At 41.4% G+C, this 19512-nt stretch overlaps 3 protein-coding genes across 4 annotated transcripts in view; all 3 read right to left on the bottom strand.

The window, feature by feature from the left end:
• Positions 1-1651: 1651 nt before the first annotated feature.
• cdkn2d (cyclin-dependent kinase inhibitor 2D (p19, inhibits CDK4)) lies at positions 1652-4983 on the bottom strand. 2 transcript variants are annotated; one of them, XM_084685646.1, is made up of 3 exons: positions 4845-4983; positions 2880-3044; positions 1652-2654 (listed from the first exon to the last, which is right to left on the bottom strand). In XM_084685646.1, the coding sequence occupies exons 2-3, from the start codon at positions 3018-3020 to the stop codon at positions 2265-2267; spliced, it is 531 nt and encodes a 176-aa protein (XP_084541772.1). In that variant the 5' UTR covers positions 3021-3044; positions 4845-4983; the 3' UTR covers positions 1652-2264. The 2 variants fall into 2 exon arrangements, with proteins under 2 accessions (XP_084541772.1, XP_084541773.1); XM_084685647.1 differs by lacking the exon at positions 4845-4983 and adding an exon at positions 4650-4834.
• On the bottom strand, positions 4844-9956 carry ap1m2 (adaptor related protein complex 1 subunit mu 2). The gene is made up of 12 exons (XM_084685645.1): positions 9803-9956; positions 8733-8889; positions 8409-8476; positions 8177-8307; positions 7658-7805; positions 7192-7318; positions 6899-7041; positions 6733-6804; positions 6292-6450; positions 6008-6133; positions 5784-5859; positions 4844-5676 (listed from the first exon to the last, which is right to left on the bottom strand). The coding sequence occupies exons 1-12, from the start codon at positions 9842-9844 to the stop codon at positions 5651-5653; spliced, it is 1275 nt and encodes a 424-aa protein (XP_084541771.1). The 5' UTR covers positions 9845-9956; the 3' UTR covers positions 4844-5650.
• Positions 9957-14683: 4727 nt separating this feature from the next.
• ldlrb (low density lipoprotein receptor b) overlaps positions 14684-19512 on the bottom strand; it is a 13451-nt gene continuing 8622 nt past the window's right edge. The window contains exons 9-18 of the mRNA XM_084685317.1: positions 19364-19512; positions 18930-19157; positions 18641-18759; positions 18377-18516; positions 17774-17915; positions 17495-17647; positions 17212-17400; positions 17021-17095; positions 16739-16911; positions 14684-16526 (exon numbers count right to left, since the gene is read on the bottom strand). The exon at positions 19364-19512 is cut by the window's right edge and continues 23 nt beyond it. Coding sequence (XP_084541443.1) covers positions 16491-16526; positions 16739-16911; positions 17021-17095; positions 17212-17400; positions 17495-17647; positions 17774-17915; positions 18377-18516; positions 18641-18759; positions 18930-19157; positions 19364-19512 — 1404 coding nt within the window. The 3' untranslated portion in view covers positions 14684-16490. The remainder of the gene's footprint in view (positions 16527-16738; positions 16912-17020; positions 17096-17211; positions 17401-17494; positions 17648-17773; positions 17916-18376; positions 18517-18640; positions 18760-18929; positions 19158-19363) is intronic.

Genomic DNA, 19512 nt, shown 5'->3' on the forward strand with positions numbered 1-19512 from the left:
TCACAGCATATACTATAATATATATTTTTAAACTGTAACTGTTGGCAAGAACTTGAAATTGCCCAATTTATGTTTTGAGGTCATTTGCACTTTGTACCTTACACCTACATAGTCTTTCAATCTCTTTTTGGTTTGATATTTGTATCTTTTTTTCCTGGAAGACCATATGCAAATGAACATTCAGCCTTAGTCACTGGTTGCACAATCAACATGCAGGCTTGGTGGGAAATATGAGTGTGCTGCTGAGCACAGATCATGGCCACTGTCACATCCTTGTAACACAGGAACTACAATTCCCACTAACAAATTGAAAAACAGCATGGTGTTCAGGACAATAGGTTTTCCATCATGATTCAGAGCTTGTATATAAATAATTTATGTCAGTAATATGTGTGTGTGTGGTTGTGTCCGTATCAGTCCTGTTATGTAGCTCAGGATCTGAGCATGTTTGTAGGTTTGGCCATTGTTATCTATACTGATTTATTGATGGTCTTGTTTGCTAAGGGTTAGAACAGGAACCAGGTTTCCAAATTCTCAGTGAAATAGACTATTCAAGCATTGAGGTGAAAAGTAAGTGAAAATACTTTCTGGGGTTTTGAATCTCAAAATAGAGCTTTGAATTCACTTATTTCTACCTATCAGATACACTGTTATATCAGGTTGAGCTCAAAAGTATATTTTCTGATTATAGTAACCCCAAAACTAATGGTAAACATGTCATATTAAAAGTAAGAAGGGGATAACATGAGTCCTTCAGGATGTGGCAGGTGAAACTTGAGTCCTGGTGTCTAAAGCGAACAAAAGCCAACTGTTCTGCTCCTGTACTGTTTCTGGAGCCAACTAGATGATCAGACCTCGACTGTTACACTCCAGATAGCTGACCTTACGGTGTTTTACCTCGTCAGTGCATTCCTTCGCCAAGTCATTAGAAATGCCCTTGTGGAATCCCCTTGGGGTTGAACACCATGTGCCTCATGTGTTGAATGAAGGATACAATGGACAATGCTTGCTCTGGTTGGGCTGCTACTGTACCCAGATGCAAGCTTAGAGGTTAAAACTTAGAGCCTTTAGAGCAGGGATAGGCAACCCTGGTCCTCAGGTGCCACTGTATTGCATGTTTTAGATGTTTGCCTATTCCAACACACCTGATTCAAATGAATGGGTTGTCATCAAGCTGTGGAAGCCAGGTAATGACCATTCATTTGAATCAAGTGTGCTGGAGCAGGGAAACATCTAAAACATGCAGGACAGCGGCACCTGAGGACAGGGTTTGCCTACCCCTGCTTTAGAGGAAGCATTCAGCATGACACTATGTCCTGGGACTCAGAGCCACATCTGAGTAAACGGATTATTAAAGTGTCTAGGACAAGTCTGAGAAAACGAAACAGTTATTTAAGAGATGTTTAAAGAACACCTGTAATTGGAAAATCTTTATCACCAGACTGGATCAACATCATCTGGTGTACTGGCAACCTCTTGTGGTCACTGCAATTCCCACACAATGTGAATGGTATAGGAAGACTATAGGTTTGTTTGGCATAATCAGTGATACTAAATGGCATTGTGAAAGACTCCAAAGTACACAGCATATTTTCTATCGGATTCTAAATTGAAGAAATAACATATATACATTTTAAGTTAAACACTTTATTTTGTGATTCAGTCTTCCAATATAAAGTGAGTCAATGTTTTAGTTTAGCATGTATTTCTATGAATAACATTTCACAATAAATGTAGCTGTTTACAAAATATTATTTCCATAAATAAATAGATTAATTAAAAATTCAGAATACAGCTAAAAAAGACAAATACAACTATGCAAAGCGCAATCATCATGGTACACCACGTCAAAATTCATAAAGTCAAAAAGTACTAAAGTTACAAATATCAACAAGTTAATTTCCTCCACAAATGAGGAAGAATGTAATACAAAATCGAAAAGAAAAACAAAATATATACAAGTGTGCACTCCCCATTCACAGGGAACATCTAAGGTGCCTAAATTGCACTGTGCAAAAACAGGTGTCCAAAGGTCCACCAATTACTGATTCCGATAAGCTGCTAAGACAAAAAAAAGGTTGGCCGATTCCACAACAGCCATAACTACAATCATCCCTCACAGCAATAAATTCAAGTTACCAGGGTCGAGAGGAGAGTGGGTAGGGTCGGGTTGAGAGGAGAGTGGGTTGGGTTGGGAGGAGAGGATGGGGGCAGGGGGTGGAAGTCCGGCTCCTGTCCCACAGAAACACTACGGCCTACTACCCCTATAGAGGTGTCGATGGAGAGTAAGACTGAAAGCTACAAGATTCCAACTGCCTTTCCAGCAGTTCCACAACGTTGGCTGTACACGACTCTCGCGCCACATCCAACGCAGTGCGTCCGCTGGTGTTGGTGTGCTTGAGGTTGGAGCGTGGAGCCAGAAACTCCACCACATCCAGGAAGCCTTCTCGAATGGCTATGTGGATGGGCAGGGCACCACTCTGATCTGGTGTGTTGACGGAGGCACCCAACTCCACCAGGACTCGGAGCGTGTCCAGAAATCCGGTGCGCGCCGCGTCATGCGCTGGTGTCACTCCTTGGCGGTCCTGAATGTTTGGGTCTGCTCCGTGCTCCAGTAATAACTTGGCAATGGTGACGTTGCCCATCATCATTACCTGACATGGAGAACAGAGAAATTGAAGATCAGGTTCCAGTTATTAATACTATATGGATAAAGGGAGAGACACAACTTAGATATTTGAGACCTGCACAAATGCTCAAGAAGTAGACTGACCTTGTGTATAACAGAGAATGATAGGTCTCTACATTAATAATTTAAGATTACAAGCACATCTGCATACAGGAAATGCATGTACAATGATAAAATAACGACAGATTACCTGTAAAGCGGTCTTGCCAAATTCATTGACAGTATCGGGGTGCACTCTGCATTCCTCAAGCATCCTTCGGACCTCATTCGTGTCCCCCCTTGCCGCCGCAGTCGTCAAACTCCTGCCCACATCATACTGACTGAGGACCATTGTGGATGACTGTCTGTTTTATTCCTGTAACAAAGGAACATAAAGATTGTTAAATAGTTGTTAGGCAAGGTGGGGAAATTGTGAGTTCCTTTGCTGAATTCATAGTAAGTTCCGGTTTACGTAGCGTAGTCTGGTTAGCTAGCTAGGCTGAGCTAACAAGTCAAGCGCTAGCTAGCCACAGACCGCTGGCTATAATAGCTAACGTAGTTTCGCTAGCTAGGCTAGCTCTACCATTTATTTACAGTAAGGACTCGGAATCAACCAATTAATGTCTACTTCAAGTCTTTACTGACTTGCGTCGAGTAGATGGCTAGTGTTAAATGCAAGCCATCTACAAAAGGCAATCTAGAAAGGAAAAGGAAACCAATACAAAAGTTGTAGGAAGGGTGCATTATTTTTTGGTCAAGGCTAACTAAATGCTAAATAACTCTAGAATGTATCACATGTTGGAAGAATACAGATTATAGTTGTAATGCTTTGGCTATCTTGCATAGAAGTTGGTAACTAACTGGAGACATCTTAAACGAAAGTAAAACCTTTTTCAAAATAAGGTTTCTTAGTGTACATTGAGGGGCAAATCGAGCTGAAGTGATGCTCGTCAAAATCCCAGGGGAATCTGATGTCAAGAAATTTGAACGCCTCATTCAGGAAAATGCAAGTTTCTCCTCTGTAAGTTTTGCCTAGAGATGTCGGCACCAAACTGACACTTTGTACAGGTAGGCTAGTTGATTTGGAAACAAGAAAAAAAAAAAATCTAAACATGACTTTTAATTCCCTGTCATATGTTGGCTACCTTTACAGTATTGATGAAAGAGCGTTCATTAAAACGTTGCTGTCAGCTCTAACAGTAAATTAAATCAATTCTATTACTTTAGGTTGTCCAAATAGTCAGATTATCGTTCAACAGTGTCCAGAATCACAATTTGGTTTTATTCGCCATGTAGGTTTACACAAACACGGAATTCACTGTGGCCAGAAGGTGCAAACATACGGATCCAGTCATTAAGTGAGGAATATTACTATTTTTGATACCTCCTCAGACCATCCAACCCTTTCTTATTGACGAGCTAGGGTAGCCTATCAAAATACATTAATTCCAGGCAGTGTGTATAGCTTTTCCACAATATAACGCTAAATTCAAATGAATTGACCTGTCATATTAAAGAAGATATATTTTAGGTGATTTTCCAACAGTTCGTAACAAATGCTTGTTATTTTAAGGCCAGCTGATATATTCTTCAAAACTTAGGAAGACAATGAGTTCTGTAACGTCAATACAACTAATCCTGTAGTTTGTCAGCAGACATGTACGGGATCAATGCATCAGCTGGTCAAAAGACTCCGTGTTTCAGCCGGTCGGTACTTTAGAGCTATATGGCTGTAACTAGCTAGCTCCAGTACTAGTAGCCTACTTGTGACTCGGTAGTTCGCTAATATTGTTAATAAAGTGGCTCAAAAGATGAATACAACGGCACGATGACAACGTTAAACTTGAACTTAAACTTCCTGGTCATAAAATTGATGTAAAACCAAAGGTTTTAAGTAACTCTGGCCTTAACGTTCATGCCGTGTAACACTGTAGTAGGATTCAAAGCGAAAAAGCATTTAGGTCTCAATACAATAGCCTACCTGAAAGCAATAGGAAGCGAATACAGACCATGAAAACAGGCACAAATAGGAGATTTGTGATATAACGACTTGAGGTTTACTAAAATCCGATTTCGAATTTGTGTCTACGATTTATATAAGCTACAGTACAGTACACCAGCCTACACAAGAATAACTGAGCATACATTTTAAATCTATCCACCTTTCTTTAGTTACCTTTGTCGTTTCGATGAGTTTCCGAACGTTACTTCCTTTTTATTTACTGTCCTGTCCTATCTCTGCTCAACCTAGCAACTTTCAAATAAATCACAACAAATAAAGTTTAATTATTTAAAAGGCGGTAGGACCTTTAATTTGCGCGCTGAGATCAACACTACAGTTTGCCCAACCAAAATTTACAAACATTCGGAAAGAAAATATTTCCACCAATCAACACTTGTCTGTTGGGTGCTGGCACTCCATATATGGTAGAAAGGGTGGCGCTACGTCTTGGTTGCTACACCATCACTGTGGCAACAGTACTATTGACGAATCAGAATAGGGAGCACAGAAGGCGGGCGATTTGTAAACGTTGATGTGTGCCAAACTCAGTTCATTCATATTTCTGACTTTTGACAGTATATCTCCAAATTACACTTACTAAAAAAGGCGGGTCATTGAGAACATTGTTGCGTAACCTTGGACTAAAGCCGCCAATTAAATGTTTTGCAATGTTTTCAGGCGCAACTGTTTCAAACTCTTCTGAATAGGAGATAATGAAGCAAAACATGACCATCAGAATTTTTTTGAATCATACAATTATTTTAATACGAACAGCTTCGATAATCTACACACGAAGAAGGATTTAAAATCTATAATATTATTTTACTATTACTTATAATCACACGATTAAAGCAATCAATTGACATGATGGCAAACCAAATAGGTAGACATGAAATAAATTCAGACATTTTTTTAAAGAGTGCCTCTCAATTGATCGTTTAGCAGTTATCTCTGGTAGCAAGGAGGGGTTCATTCTCATTTTAGGTGTTAGTCCGTAGTTGGTAATCTAAAACGAAACAAAAAAAAACAGGGTAAAACTAGAATAAAACGTTGTAATTAACATGCAAAAAATTGGTTGTACAGCATGCGTAGGTGTAGAGTGAGTTGGCCTACCTCCACTTTGAGTGATATACCTGACCCAGGGCAAAGCCTGGTAGCCACTTTTCTCTATGATCTTCATGTACCGCACCTGAACATCAGAAATATAAAGCAGAGCCAGAGAGGGTCAAGGTATAAAAATGAACATAATATGGATGATCCTGGTCCCTGGTCAACAAGCTTTAACAATTTGCTCAATCAAATGAGGCAAATGATGTAGCCAAGGCTAGCAAACACACCTGTATCCCTGACACTGTGAAGTAGGGGATCTCAAAGTTGACCGTGATGGGAGGCCTGCCCTCCATCTCATTGTTCTCCACACTGGGGAGGCCAAAGTGAGCCCTCATCAAGAACTCCTTTCCTCCCTGGAACAAGAGTAACTCCATCCAACTTTGCCCAGCACTTCTCACACCAAGACTGCATTGTAATATCAATGACCTCACAATAGAGAACACCAAAAATGGCACAGCCCTGATGTACTAACCTATCTAGTATATCTATCCAAATGTATATTTGGACTCACGGGGAAGGACTTGATGGTCCAGATCACCAGGTTCTTCTCAGGGACGTATTTGGCGCTGCCCGTGCTGGTCTTGAACTTGGGGGAGTCAGCATCACTGGGCACCGGTACCCTCACCTCCACATTGTTAGCCACGGACTGCTTCTTAAACTGACCCTTCGCCTGGAGAACACAACACAGAGCCGATGTCCACTCAAGAATAACACATGGTTTCGATGAGTTCCCGAGCGTTAATGCCTTTCATTTACCGTCCTGTTCTATCTCTAGCTCAACCTAGCATCCATCGTGAATTTACATAACATTTAAATTCAATTTATAGTGTGCACATTTGACAATACAGTTATACATTTGGTCCCTATAGGTCTTATATGCATTATGTTCACAGTTTAAGTGTTTTTATGTGTGGAAAACCATTGCACGGTTTCAGTATCAGTCATACTCTACCTTGACCATGATTTCCACTCTGCTGTGGGAGAACTTCTCGATGACAGACTCGATCCATATCAATGGCTTCACCTGTGAGATTAGGGGTTAGAGTTTGATCAACTGCACACGTGAATCCAAATACTTTTCGCTGGCGCGTGTCCGGAGGCGTAGGGCAAAGGCTCACGTGCGTGTTGAGGCGGTAGGACATGAGCTCGGACTCTCCGTCCGGGGGGATGAAGGAGATGGTGCGGTCGCTCTCGAAGCGCGAGAGACGCACGCACTGATGGAACTTGACGTCCTCCATGACCACCGTCTTCCCCTTGTCACCTGAGCGCAATACACACACAAACAGGTCTGCATATGTCCGGCTCACGTGCTGTGTACATATGTGTGTGTGTGTGTGTGAGAGAGAGAGAGAGAGAGAGAGAGAGAGAGAGAGAGAGAGAGAGTGTGTGAGAGCGGGTGCGCTGTACTTACGGCCAGTGAGGGCAAAGAGCACCCGGTCATTGAGCCCCAGTCTTAGCTCAGGCATGCCAGACAGCATGGTCTTCAGCTTGATACTGCCCACGATGTCGCTGCTCATCACACTGCCGTTGGCATTCACCTAGAGGACAAACAGGGGCCACATCCTTCCTCACATGCATCACGATGAGAAACATTATTAGCCATTAGACAGAAGTGTCCAGTTTTCAAGTTTATTTGCCATTTGTGACAAGGTACGTTGGAATTTTTGGACTTGCTTGGTTCAGCCTTGTTTTCTAGTTGTCTAACCTGTAATGGTTGTAAATCTTCTTGATTACCAAAACTATGAATCCTATATAAAGTATTTCTTGTTAACAGCATGCATGACAGAGGCCATCCATCCATGGTGGGAATTTGGTCAAAATCACTGTCAACTGTCAGTTTTTCTCTACTTCTATCGTAGTGTCGTAACATTACTCACCAGTACGTTAATAGACTCGATGACGTCAATAAAGATCTCATTCTTTTTGTACTTGATGCCCTCTGACCTCCAGGAGACAGCGTTGGTGACAGTTGTGGGGACCTTGGTCTTGGTCACCTCCAGTTTGTTGCCCTCCTGTGTGATGTACCTGCATATGACATTATTTAAAACTACTATGTTCTACTTCCTAATGGGTAATGAGGGACTTGGTTAAGAGTCACTGCAACTTTATCTTTCCTTGCTCCTATTTTTCCTTTCCTATTTTCCCAAAAAAGTTGGGGAGTATCTTTTTGATGGGTTCATTTTAAGAGGTCACTGCAAGTTGAACCCTTCTGTTCCTCACTCAAAACTTTCATAATCTAATTATTTGTTTGAGGAAAGAAAAAGGTGGTGCAGTGGTCTCTTCATTTTTTCCAGAGCTGCATATTTGAACAAAATGTCAGCTTACTAGACACTGGCCATTCATACAACCGCTCCGGATTAATGAACAGTGTGTGTGTGTGATGTGCTGAGTCTCACTCCTGCAGGATCTTGCTGTCAGTGGTCTGGGGAAAGCCAAAGTCCATCAGCTCATCCAGCAGCTCATACACCACCACAAAGTTGTCTTGAATACTCTCTTCCTCCAGTTCTTTAAAGTACTCTGTGAAGACCTGGATGAACACACACGCACACAGGGACTCATATAATAATAACAATAACATATGACTTAACATGGACGTGTGTTAAGATATGCAGGAGTTCCTCAACTCACCTCAACTAATTTATAAAGGAAGGAATAGACCAGGGAAGCATTTGAGTTCTTGTTTGTAGTTGCTACCACTTTACATAAATGATGTCAAGGACAATTGTGTACAATACCCACACAAGCAAATGCATCATTTATTGTTTTTCTGTCTTTGCCCGTGTCCTTTTCCTTTACAAAGCATCTTATTTACAGGACAAATGTAATACTGAAAATGGAGCAAATTCATGGCTGGCGCCATGTTGACAAGTGCAGCAACGACAAGAACTTGAAGAACAAGAAAACATTTGATAACGTTTTACTTTACTTGGAACTACTGTGTGAAAAGGATACAGTACAGGTTGCTGTATTTGATCCACATGAAGTGGACTCTTCCATGGGCCATGATTGGACAGATAAGACCATCCTCTTCTTGTTGCATTAGCAGGGGCAGGAAGTGATCGATCTCTGACATGTCCACATCGCCTTTGTAGTTCCGACATATCAACACCTAAGGGGGATGATATCAAAAAGAACAATAATATATATATATTTCATTTGAGGTCAAGGAGTGAGAAGTAAGGTTTACAGTAATGAACACATAGTGTTCAATAATGATAATAACTAATAATTACTTTACTTTGACTTGGTATAAGTGAAAGTGAACTCAAAATATCCTTTACAGACTACTCCATTCTATCCCTCAACCAAGACGAGAAAGAACACATACGGAAATTACTATGCAAAACCAGATGCCAAATTAAGATACTAGTCCATGCAAGTTTAACAGCTTATTGACGTTGGCTGTATAGATGGGACTGAAGTCGCTGACTTGACTTATACTTGAACTATATTAAAATGTTTATGGAATGCTTGTACCTGTCTGCATGCACTAAAGCGACAGGTGTCACTTGAAACTGCGTTCTCTGCCTCTCCTCTTTCGTTGTGAAAGGTCAAATTACCTCGCAAGCTTGAACAAATCAGCTTGACTTACCTATACCTAACTATGCAGTAGGCTAAGACACATTTTCGCAAATTGAACAGGCCCACACTGTTGTTGTCAAAATGACTGTCAGTGCAGGCAACATACATATAAAAGTCACACCGTTTCACCTTAACTGACTTTATTTTATTAATTATTTTTACAACCTGTTCGAACAGCACAGGTATGCAGGAGCAGAACATTTACATTTAGGCTACCTAACTTACGGAAGTTACTCTCTTTAACGATTAATGGAACTTTAACAAGCTACTTATACAATTGGTATGACTCTTGGACAGGTATTCACGTTTCACAATAACGGTTGGAAACTTGTCCTAAAGCCTAACCAAAACATTGGGGAAACAATTTCGCCCTTTTCATGCGTAGGCTGTCCATGTAAAACGTTATAAATCAGCAAAGTCAGTGTGAGAATTGATCTTACCTTTCCTTTTAAGTCCAATACAAATATAGCAGAAGCCGACATTATTTATATACCACAATACTAAGCATATATTCTTAAAGTATCCAAATACTAATATAAGTGAAACCAACGCATTTATTCGCCATTAAAGTTTTCCAAATGAAGGGTATTTCTTTAATGGTGCATTGGCTCCACCGCTCCTTTTCCTGAATGTGTCGACGTCACTGGTTCAGGTAAAACATTTACTATGGCTGAAAGCACCTGTTGGAGAAATGCTGCACTTCTCATAAAATCCGCGAGAGGGCATCCCATGTTCATAATTCAGTATGGATATTGGCCGCGTTTCCCAGATTCATTAAGAAGCTCTCAACGCTAAGAGCTTCTTAGGAACGTTCTAAGAGCATTCCAGAGTGCCTCTTAGAATGTTCCTAAGAAGTTCTTAGCGCTAACCCTTAAGAGCTTCTTAACGAATCTGGGAAACGCGGCCATTAATGATTTACAGCAATAAAACGTGGGGTATATTCAGAATTCAGAAGATTCAAGTTTTACAATCTTGGTTGAAACCTAGTCAGATATAATATACAATGATAAGCGAAATATAACATTTGATTTATTTTAATACATTTAAAAAATGAATATGTTACTGCCCGTTTTCAAATGATCACTATAGTTAAAAATATACCAGCGTGATAACATTTGGATTATTTTATGCTGAATTTCATTGGCCAGATATTACTCTGATACATTCCAAGAACTTTGACCTTTGTACTTTAAAAGTCCTTTACTCGTCATGAGGGTATCTTTTTTCGGGCCCCATTGAAGCCACCCGACCCTAAACCTGTATCCTAAAACTGCAGATATCTTACTTGATGTTGAAGCTTAGTTCTAAACCCATAACCCTTTCTCTATAAACAGGTTCCCACCACACCCCATTACCTTTCCTCATTCAAGCCTCCTCTAGTACTTTCCCTACATCCCAGTCTGTCCCCTCTCCACCCATCCATTCAACTCTTATCAACTCTTCATGGGAGACGTGACAAAATATAACATGACTTCAGTTCAGAAGGCAGGAGTGTCCGCGAGGGTCAGACTCAAGTCAATATAGATGTCCCTCTTCCATTGCCTGACAGTTCAGTTTTCATAAGCATCTTAGCCTGCTGTTGACATTCACATGTAGGCTGTAGAATGGGTGGGACTGCCTTACTGAAACACTGCTAGAACACAATGGTTTTTATCTGTTAGGCTATTACGTGTTTTAAGTTGCTGTACGGGGCAATATAAGAAAGCCCCAGATGGGAACTGCTTTGTTTCCCTTTTTGCTCACTCATTGTTTGCAGTACTGTACCTATTCACATAGTTTTGCAAGTAGGTACATTCCATATTCATTAACTGTGACCTATTGAATACATTTCAGACAAATGAATTAGGCTGAAAAAGAAAAAGTGGTAACCCCCCAACAGGAAGCACCAGAGGAAACACGTCAACATCAACACTGCCCCCTTTAACTCAATATTCTGGCTCCAATTCCCTCTCTCACTAAATTTATTTCTCTCTTTCTCAAACATATAGAATTGATCTTTTTGTAGGTCAGACTGGGACGGAAACAATGTTCAGCTTTCTAACCTCAGGCCAGGAACATGTTTAAGACTGATTCACTTATATTGTTCATTTGATATACAGACTGATTCTGAAGGTCACGTTGAGGTTATAATTACTATCACAGAAGGCCTATTTGGGCCCAAGTTGCTTCGGAATGGCCTGGAGTCTTCCTCTCTGTCTTTCATCTGTTCAAGGAAATCTGGATTAAATGTCAGTGGTCAAACCTGTAAACAGACTTTGTACCATCACACTCACTTGACTTCAAATTCAAACCTCAATTCTAGCTAATAAGGTCAACAGCTCCAAGCTTATTAGTGGAACCACAGAGATGCTGCTCACCAGCCTTTCAGATGTCAAAGCTTATGGTGACTTCTAGAAAGAGACACTAATGTGTCAGTCTAAGACATCCTCCCATCCTTTCAGCATGTGAAACCATGCCGGTTTGGCACGTTTGGCTTCAAAATTGAGCTGAGAAGGTTTATTGTTGTCACTTATCTCCATCCAGTACAACCAGTTCTCTGTGTGGTAACCTGGCTGGGAAACTCTGACGTCTCATTCACTTCCCATTATCATGTCACCGGACACTCCCAATTGGCTACAACTCAGTGTGGTGTGAGTTGTAACTCCGCCCCTTCGGGACTACGCCATCCAATGGTGTCCGGCAAAAGGCTCATATGTAAATAGTGAGGTGAGGCAGAGATAACATTAGAGATGTTGTCCCTGTTGTTATTAATCACCAGGGGTTTCAGGGGTGTATCTTTAGCTCTAAAGAAGGGCGAGCAGGGTGTTGTTGTGCTACTAATTTGAATGGTTATGAACACAAGCGTTTGTCGACAGCATTGCTGGTGCAGGTGGATACGCCTGTGGGATAGACCATTGATGTGCACAAAAGGTTTTAATTGTGCACATCAATTAATTATTTTAATATCAAGTAGAGTTTCACCCGCAAAACATTTGCATTTTTCTATTATCAACCGTTGATCATTTCATTCATGTATTGTGTATTTGTTATTTTATTTCGCATTTTTCAACTACCCACAAAAAGAGGTGCAAGTCTCAATTATTGCCCTGAATAAAAAAAAGGATAAACAAAAAACGAAACATACAATAACTGAGACAAAAAGCAGGACTGTATATCATGTATAGATGTAAAAGCCCTCTACCTAAATTATAAATGAAAAGATTGATTCTTCATAGATACTGTATAATTCCCTTAAAGAGAAATACCCTCAGAGTTGACTGAAGGTGTGACTTCGGTGATACTGCCGGCCCACTATCAGATGTGACAGGCATCTTTACACAGCGTTCTTTTTTTATGAGGAATGTAGTCCTGGTCAGACTGCATTCCACTCGGCTGTCACATATTGACCAAAAAGCCTTGTCCTTGAGAGGTGGGGTCAGGCTGGGTTTACACAGTCCTACGATTGCACTCTTAGTGAAGTATGTGTTAGATGACTGATAGATGACATTCCCTAGTTTTGGGGGAATATATATAATAGGCAAAGTTAGTTAAGATGAATACACAATATAGGTTTTAGTCTTGCACCCGGGGGACTTTTAATGGTTTATGGTTGAAAAGCTATTGGCAGAAAGAGAAGTTTGGTGATTTTACAGTATGTTCGATAGATAAATGATGAAGATTAAAGAATTGTTCTCAGAGAAAGCTGTGTCGTGGTTTGTGTTCTGATGACAGTACTGAAAAGTATTCTGAATGCAGGTTTGCTTGACAGCAGGGTCATTTTTGTTGATCTATTTTTTTACATTTTGGGCTCAGGAATGTGAAGTAGATTTGTAGTTTAACCCTTCAGGCCCTGCCAACAATCTGCAGTGCTCAGGATCTGCTGTTACGTCCTCTTCCTAGAAGGGTGTTCGTATTGAGTAAAAGTGTCTCCAATGACAGGAAGGAAGAGGTGTGTCCCTGAAATACTCCAGTGACACACACACTCATTTTAAGTGACATTTCATTTATTTCTTTACGTACCTTCAGCCACTGACATAAACCACAGTGAGACCTAAATAAGATATAAAGGGTATCACACAATAATTGTTCTACATTAAGGGTAAAGTTCTGTAGACCTTAAAGTGCTGTAGACCATAGGTAATGGAGAGTGTAATACTATAGCAGGGCTTTATACAATACAAGAACCCCTTCAACACAGGATAAAAAGCTATTGATGTCACTCCGTCACCTCCTGACTCCTTACTGTATCCAATGCTGATGTATTATGCAAAGCAGAGTGCTGATGCGGTGTATTGTGAATGGGCGGAACCAGTAATTTGTCGTGAATTATGGATGATGATTGGTGGGGTCTGGTTGGGTAGGGGTGGTTTTGTGGCGGTGTGTGTCAGACCACCAAGCAATCTTACCGCCCAAGCTGAGAAGATGCTTAACACACATTTTTTGCAGTGGAGGGCATGAAGAATTCTGTTAAACATTTTTTATATTGCTGTGAATAACTATTAAGCACAGTTTTTTTCACCTTCTTTAGATCCAAAGAACAATCCTTTAATTTTACACAAACAAATGAACAAAAAATGGTTATGTGTTCAGATATGGTTTTGGTGTAAAATCTAAACTTACAACAAACAGGGTGGAAGTTTTTTTTTTGTTATTGCAACAATTGTGCATCTCTTAGTTACCGCTACACCACTCCATGAATTTAAGAGATGTTTCAATGTGTTCATGGTTAATTTTCAGCCCTCTCACCACTATGTAATCCTTTTAAGATAATTATGAGCTAAGCCTGTTTGAATGGTTAATAGATTACGTGTTCAACTGATTCTTTCTGTTCCAGAATTGTCTTGAGGCAGTATCTCAGCAGTTAACGTGAACAAAACAATGTGAACTATTTGGAAAATTCTCATTTTCATCTCAATCTCTTTTGGGTGTTGGTGTCAATCAATAAAGATGTATGTGAACTATTTGCAAAATTCTCATACTCATCTCAATCTCTTATGGGTTTTGGTGTCAATCAATAAAGATGTCCAGTCAAACCCTTCATCAACATTAATTCCAATCAAGTTTAGAAGAAAATCATCTTGTGAATAGACCAAACTTGATCAATCTAGTTTCACAGTAGACAAAGACAGAGAGCAGTCAGATGAAGATAGAATCAGAGAACCCACAGCTTCCGAATCAGCCATCACACCATCAGAGTCTTGTGACAATGCGAAGTGCTGCCAGGAACAAAGCACAAATTGTTCTGAGTGGTTCCTCATCTAAACTGCTGGTCAACTGCATGTGATATGAACACAGATATGCTTGACTGTGTGCAGGAAAAGTAAGAGATACAGGTCAAAATATTCAATTATTCATATTTTATTTATCGAAAAACACAATAACAACCTAAATAGACAAGATTCTAACAATTTGCACGTAACAGACAGCTTCTGCACTCAGCCCAGAAAACTCGTTTTCACTTTCACCACTGTCATATGATGGTACAATGGTTTAAAGCTGTTACATTCCATAAAATAATTACATTTATATTTTCGAGTTCGAGGACGTCATGTACACAAGAAAGAGGACGATTAAAGCTGATAACTCTCAATGTAATGTTTTTACAAGGCCTGTATAGAAATAAATAAATGAATCTGCAATATATACAACATTCAAGGTTTACAATATACAAAACTGAACAAGGCGAAGCAACAGTAAGTATTTACAAAGTATTATAAAACTATTAACACAACTCAAAAAGAAAATAATCAAGCTAAAAGTCACAAAACCGATTTTCTTCATTGGTTTTGGGAACACCAAGGGCAAAGGTTTAACTGAACAACAGTTTTCCTTCATGATTACAGATTATCCACGTTACAAGCCCCCACCTAACTCATGAGGAAATTTGTTTTTTTTTTATACCTAAAAGCAATTTAAAATAACATTTCTTCTACTTAATGTCTGTTACTGGTCATCAAGAAACCGCAACAACACAGAGATCACAGAGTGACACGATGAGGGTCATAATAAAATCCACACATTACTGAAAGTCCCTGTTCTCCGCTACTCTTGAAAACATAAACATAACCATACACACCAAAACATAACCGTAATAACTTATTCATATCAGAATGGAATCTACACAATTCGGCAACAAGGCAACTGGTTGAAACAAAATGTGTTTTGTGCGAGGCACAATGAGAAGGCCATAATTACCGTAGTTGGTAAAATAGTTCAAAGATGGAGACTGTAGTAAGGCCTTTAAGAACAGTGTAGATTGAGAAACCACAGACTTCAAGATTTCCCTAAGGACACATGACGGCTCAGAACAACCGTAACCCAATGACCATTAGCATTCACAGACTAAACTGTGTTGATCTCTGGTGTCAAGGTGCCACAATGTTGTGCACAACATGCACTTCAACCTTGTGAGCTGATCAGGCAATAGTGTCTTCAAGTACCAATGTTCACAAGTCAACAATAGTAACCACCCTTGAATATGATGTTAGCATGTCAAGAAAACATCAATGGTATTGAATAATAACATTGATCTTCCTTACTAGTTTTGGTATTGGCTAAAACAGGCAAAACAAAAACCTAATATAAACAGAATAACTAAAGCCGTGTTAAATGGTTGCATTCTGGTCCATACCATCTCTCTTAAGATCAATAGGTCTTCGTACAGCCTCAAATGTCTGATTAAATTAAAGAGATTTTACAGAAAAACAAGGACTAAACTTCATTTGTAGTATAGCTTTCAACCCCCCCCCCAAAAAAAAAAACTTCTTACAAAAGGGCTTCCGGAGGTTTCTTCAGCCATGGTCCCACACACTTAAACCAGGACACGCCCTACAGAAGCTCACGGATGGTTTTGTCTTCTTCAAGTCGTTTTCCATTTGTCCTTTAGAAATGTTCTCCCTCTCTCCTTTTCTATATCATATATCATATTCTCTTCATTCGGAGGTTTTCCTTCTGAGTCTTGGACGGCACAGTGCTGAGGTCAAAACAGCAAGCCCCATGATGAGGTCATCGGAGTGTGGAGAGGATGAGTCAGCAGCAGCAGCATTACCAGGGATCGGAAAGACCTTCATTTGCTCACGTTTTCAAAAAAAATTAAAAAAACATCAATTTAAATATTCTTCAGTTTCTGTCTTTTTCAAGTATTCTGAGTCACTCCAAGTCTTCGTCCAGACTCACAGCCTGTCTCTATAAAGTGAGGAAAAAAAAACAAATATTTTCAAAACATCTTACAACACCTCAGACATGACATCATTTGACACACTCTCCCATGAAATCGTTATCAGGTAGATTAAGCCCGTTTGATAACACCTGAAGTCCCTCAGGTCCACGAGGAAGGACGGCCGTCGGTCGAGGCTAACGTTAGGTTGTGTTCCGAACAATAAGGAGCGTGAACCTACCTCTGGGTAAACATATCCTTCATGGTCCTGCCTCCGGCAGATGTGGACCTCGTCCTCGTGGACCTCGGTGGTCTTCTGGTAAACTGGGTTGTCGAAGTGGATGGTATTGGTGTTCTTTTGCCGCCAGTGTCTCCAGAACCACACGCCACCGAAGGCCACCAAGCACAACACCACTACGGGAAGAGAGAAGGTCCAAATGTCAGTTGGACAACAGGGGAACAGAAAGGACACAGGGTGCCATGTTGTTGCAACTGCCAAGACAAGAAACAAGGGGATGCTCACTCAGTGGCAACACGACATAGAGAGCAGTAGGATGAGATGAATTGGCTTCTGTTGGGATGGCAGCATATCTGCTTCCTGAAAAAAGGAAAACAAAACAGCACGGTTCATTTCAGACACCTGTCCCCCTTAGTACATGTGTATTAGTCTTTTGTAACAGACTTGCATGCAGTTGCTGTGACGTAGAGGCCTACCTTTGGCTGACACGATGGTCTCCAGTGGGTTTTGAGTGGTGGAGCTACTTTTCGGATCCTGAGAATGTACGCGGGGGAGAGAGGACGTGGTCGTGGAGGTTGCTGTGGTAGTGGTGGCAGGTTCAGGCTGTCTGGGCAGGGCTGGGGCTTCAGTTTTGGGTCCGACAGGTGGCACCATGGGTTGTTCAACTGATAGGGTTGCAATAAGGTGAAATGTTAACAAAGGTCAAAGGTTAGTTAGTCACACATAGCTTCCTTTCACAACTGAGGACATGAAACCTACCTGACTCGCATTTCTTCATGTCAGAGGCCAGGATGATGTTGTCGGGGCAGGCACAGGTATATTTGGGGGAGTGCTGGTTGATCTGGGGGGCAGGGAGACACAGGAACTCACAACCACCATTCATACGGTTACTCTCTCTGCACCAGTTGGTTCCTGCAGGAGACAAAGAAGGAGAAAGGCAGTTAGCGTTAGATCACATGTGGAGTCACTTAAGTCACTTATTAAACTATAGCTCCAACCGGTCATATCAGGTTGGAAGCACATGACTGGCTATCGTACCGTTGGGCTGCTTGAGATCATGGTACAACACGATATCCTCAGGCTGCGTCAGGTTCTTTGCAAGTTCCTTGATATCACTTCCTGTACGGCGGTTGGCACTCATTACCGTGTTGGTGCTGACGTCAGTCCAGTAAACTCGGTCCTATGATAAAAGAAATGTAAAAGACAAACACTAGGTTACTCAAAACAGCTCACGCTGTAGCACTACTGAAACAAAATAGCTAGCTAGCATTTTTTTGGTTGCTAGCCTTTAGACGTAGAAAATAAATCTGTTGGCCTAAAGTTGGTAAGCTTGGTCTCATCTTAACACCAGACTGGATTTCTGGACAGTAATACATCCAAAGCTGGCTGGCTATGCTAAACTAATTAACAGAACTAGCGTACGTAAGGCTGGGACCCTCTCAGTATCCTCTAAGCACAGTGAGAATGGTATTGACCTGCGAGCTAAGCTGCTCAGGGGGGCTTATCGTGAGGAAGGATTTATGGGAATGAGATTTTGAAATAATTGCCTCCGGTTCGGTTGGAGTAACAATTCACCCATATCTCTTGTTTAACCCGCTATTGCAATCTTCCATGGAGATGATGAAACCCGGTCAGACTCACCTCGAAGACGGTGAGCGCGAGGGGGTGTGGCAGCTTTCCCGCATTGGCGATGAGGGTGTGGGGTGCTCCCCCGTCAGTGCTGATGCTGAAGATCCCGTGCATCTTCGAGTCCACCCAGTACAAACGCTGATTCACCATGTCTGAGAGAGAGAGAGAGAGAGAAGAGACATTATGAGCACCATTCAAACCCTTCGGTTTGGATTGGAACGGTCGGGTCAAAGTCTTGGTGAATTTCGTCGCGGTAATTTCCCATGGTCCACTCACCCAGAGTAATGCCGTTGGGCCACGCGATGTTTTCCGTCACCAAGGCAACGCGGTCGGCTCCGTTCAACCCGCTCTTCTCGATCTTGGCATCGGTTCCCCAGTCGGTCCAATACATGAAACTGGACAAAACAGTTCCCCTTCACCGTCAATACATGATTTTAGATCCTCTAGGCAGAATCATGGACTGAGCGGAGAGTCTTCTGTCAAAAGACTGTCTTGTTGTGCAACTGAGGACAACAACATTATAGCAATGTTCTAGATAGTTCCTAAGCCCACTGGAGGCACTTACTTGTTGACAGGGTCCACCACAATGCTTCTTGGTTTGTCCAGGCCTTCAGAGATCAACGTCTTCCTCTTCAAACCATCTTCGGTCGCCACGGAGATGGTCTTGTGGACACTGTCGGTCCAGTAGATGTTGCCGTGGATCCAGTCGACGGCGATGCCCTCGGGGGCCCCGTTCCCGCTGTCAATCACAACGCTGTGGAGGGAGGAGTCATCTGCATGGTCCAACTGGGTCCTGGAGAAGAGGCGGGGCAAAGGTGAGGTGATGTTGTTGGGTAAGCAAGGTCCCATCATATTGTGCACACATCCCAGGCACACACCCATAAAGTACATGCCCCCAAAACAAGTAGACTGGCACACAAACATAGGACTGCATGCTGCCAATGGGAGTTCTAGGAATAGTTCTAGGAATATTAGCCACACACACACACACACACTCACCTGTAGATCTTCTTGTGGGTGTGGTCGGACCAGAACAGGGTCTTACTGGGGATGTCTACGTCCAGAGCTGTGGCAGTCTTCAGCCCTGAGATGATACGTTTGTAGTCTTTGCGGTCCAGAGTCATCATCCTCACGTCATGGTGATTGGT

This window comes from Hypomesus nipponensis, chromosome 21, assembly GCF_054491055.1.
Source record: "Hypomesus nipponensis isolate SF chromosome 21, ASM5449105v1, whole genome shotgun sequence".
Taxonomy (NCBI): Eukaryota; Metazoa; Chordata; class Actinopteri; order Osmeriformes; family Osmeridae; genus Hypomesus; species Hypomesus nipponensis.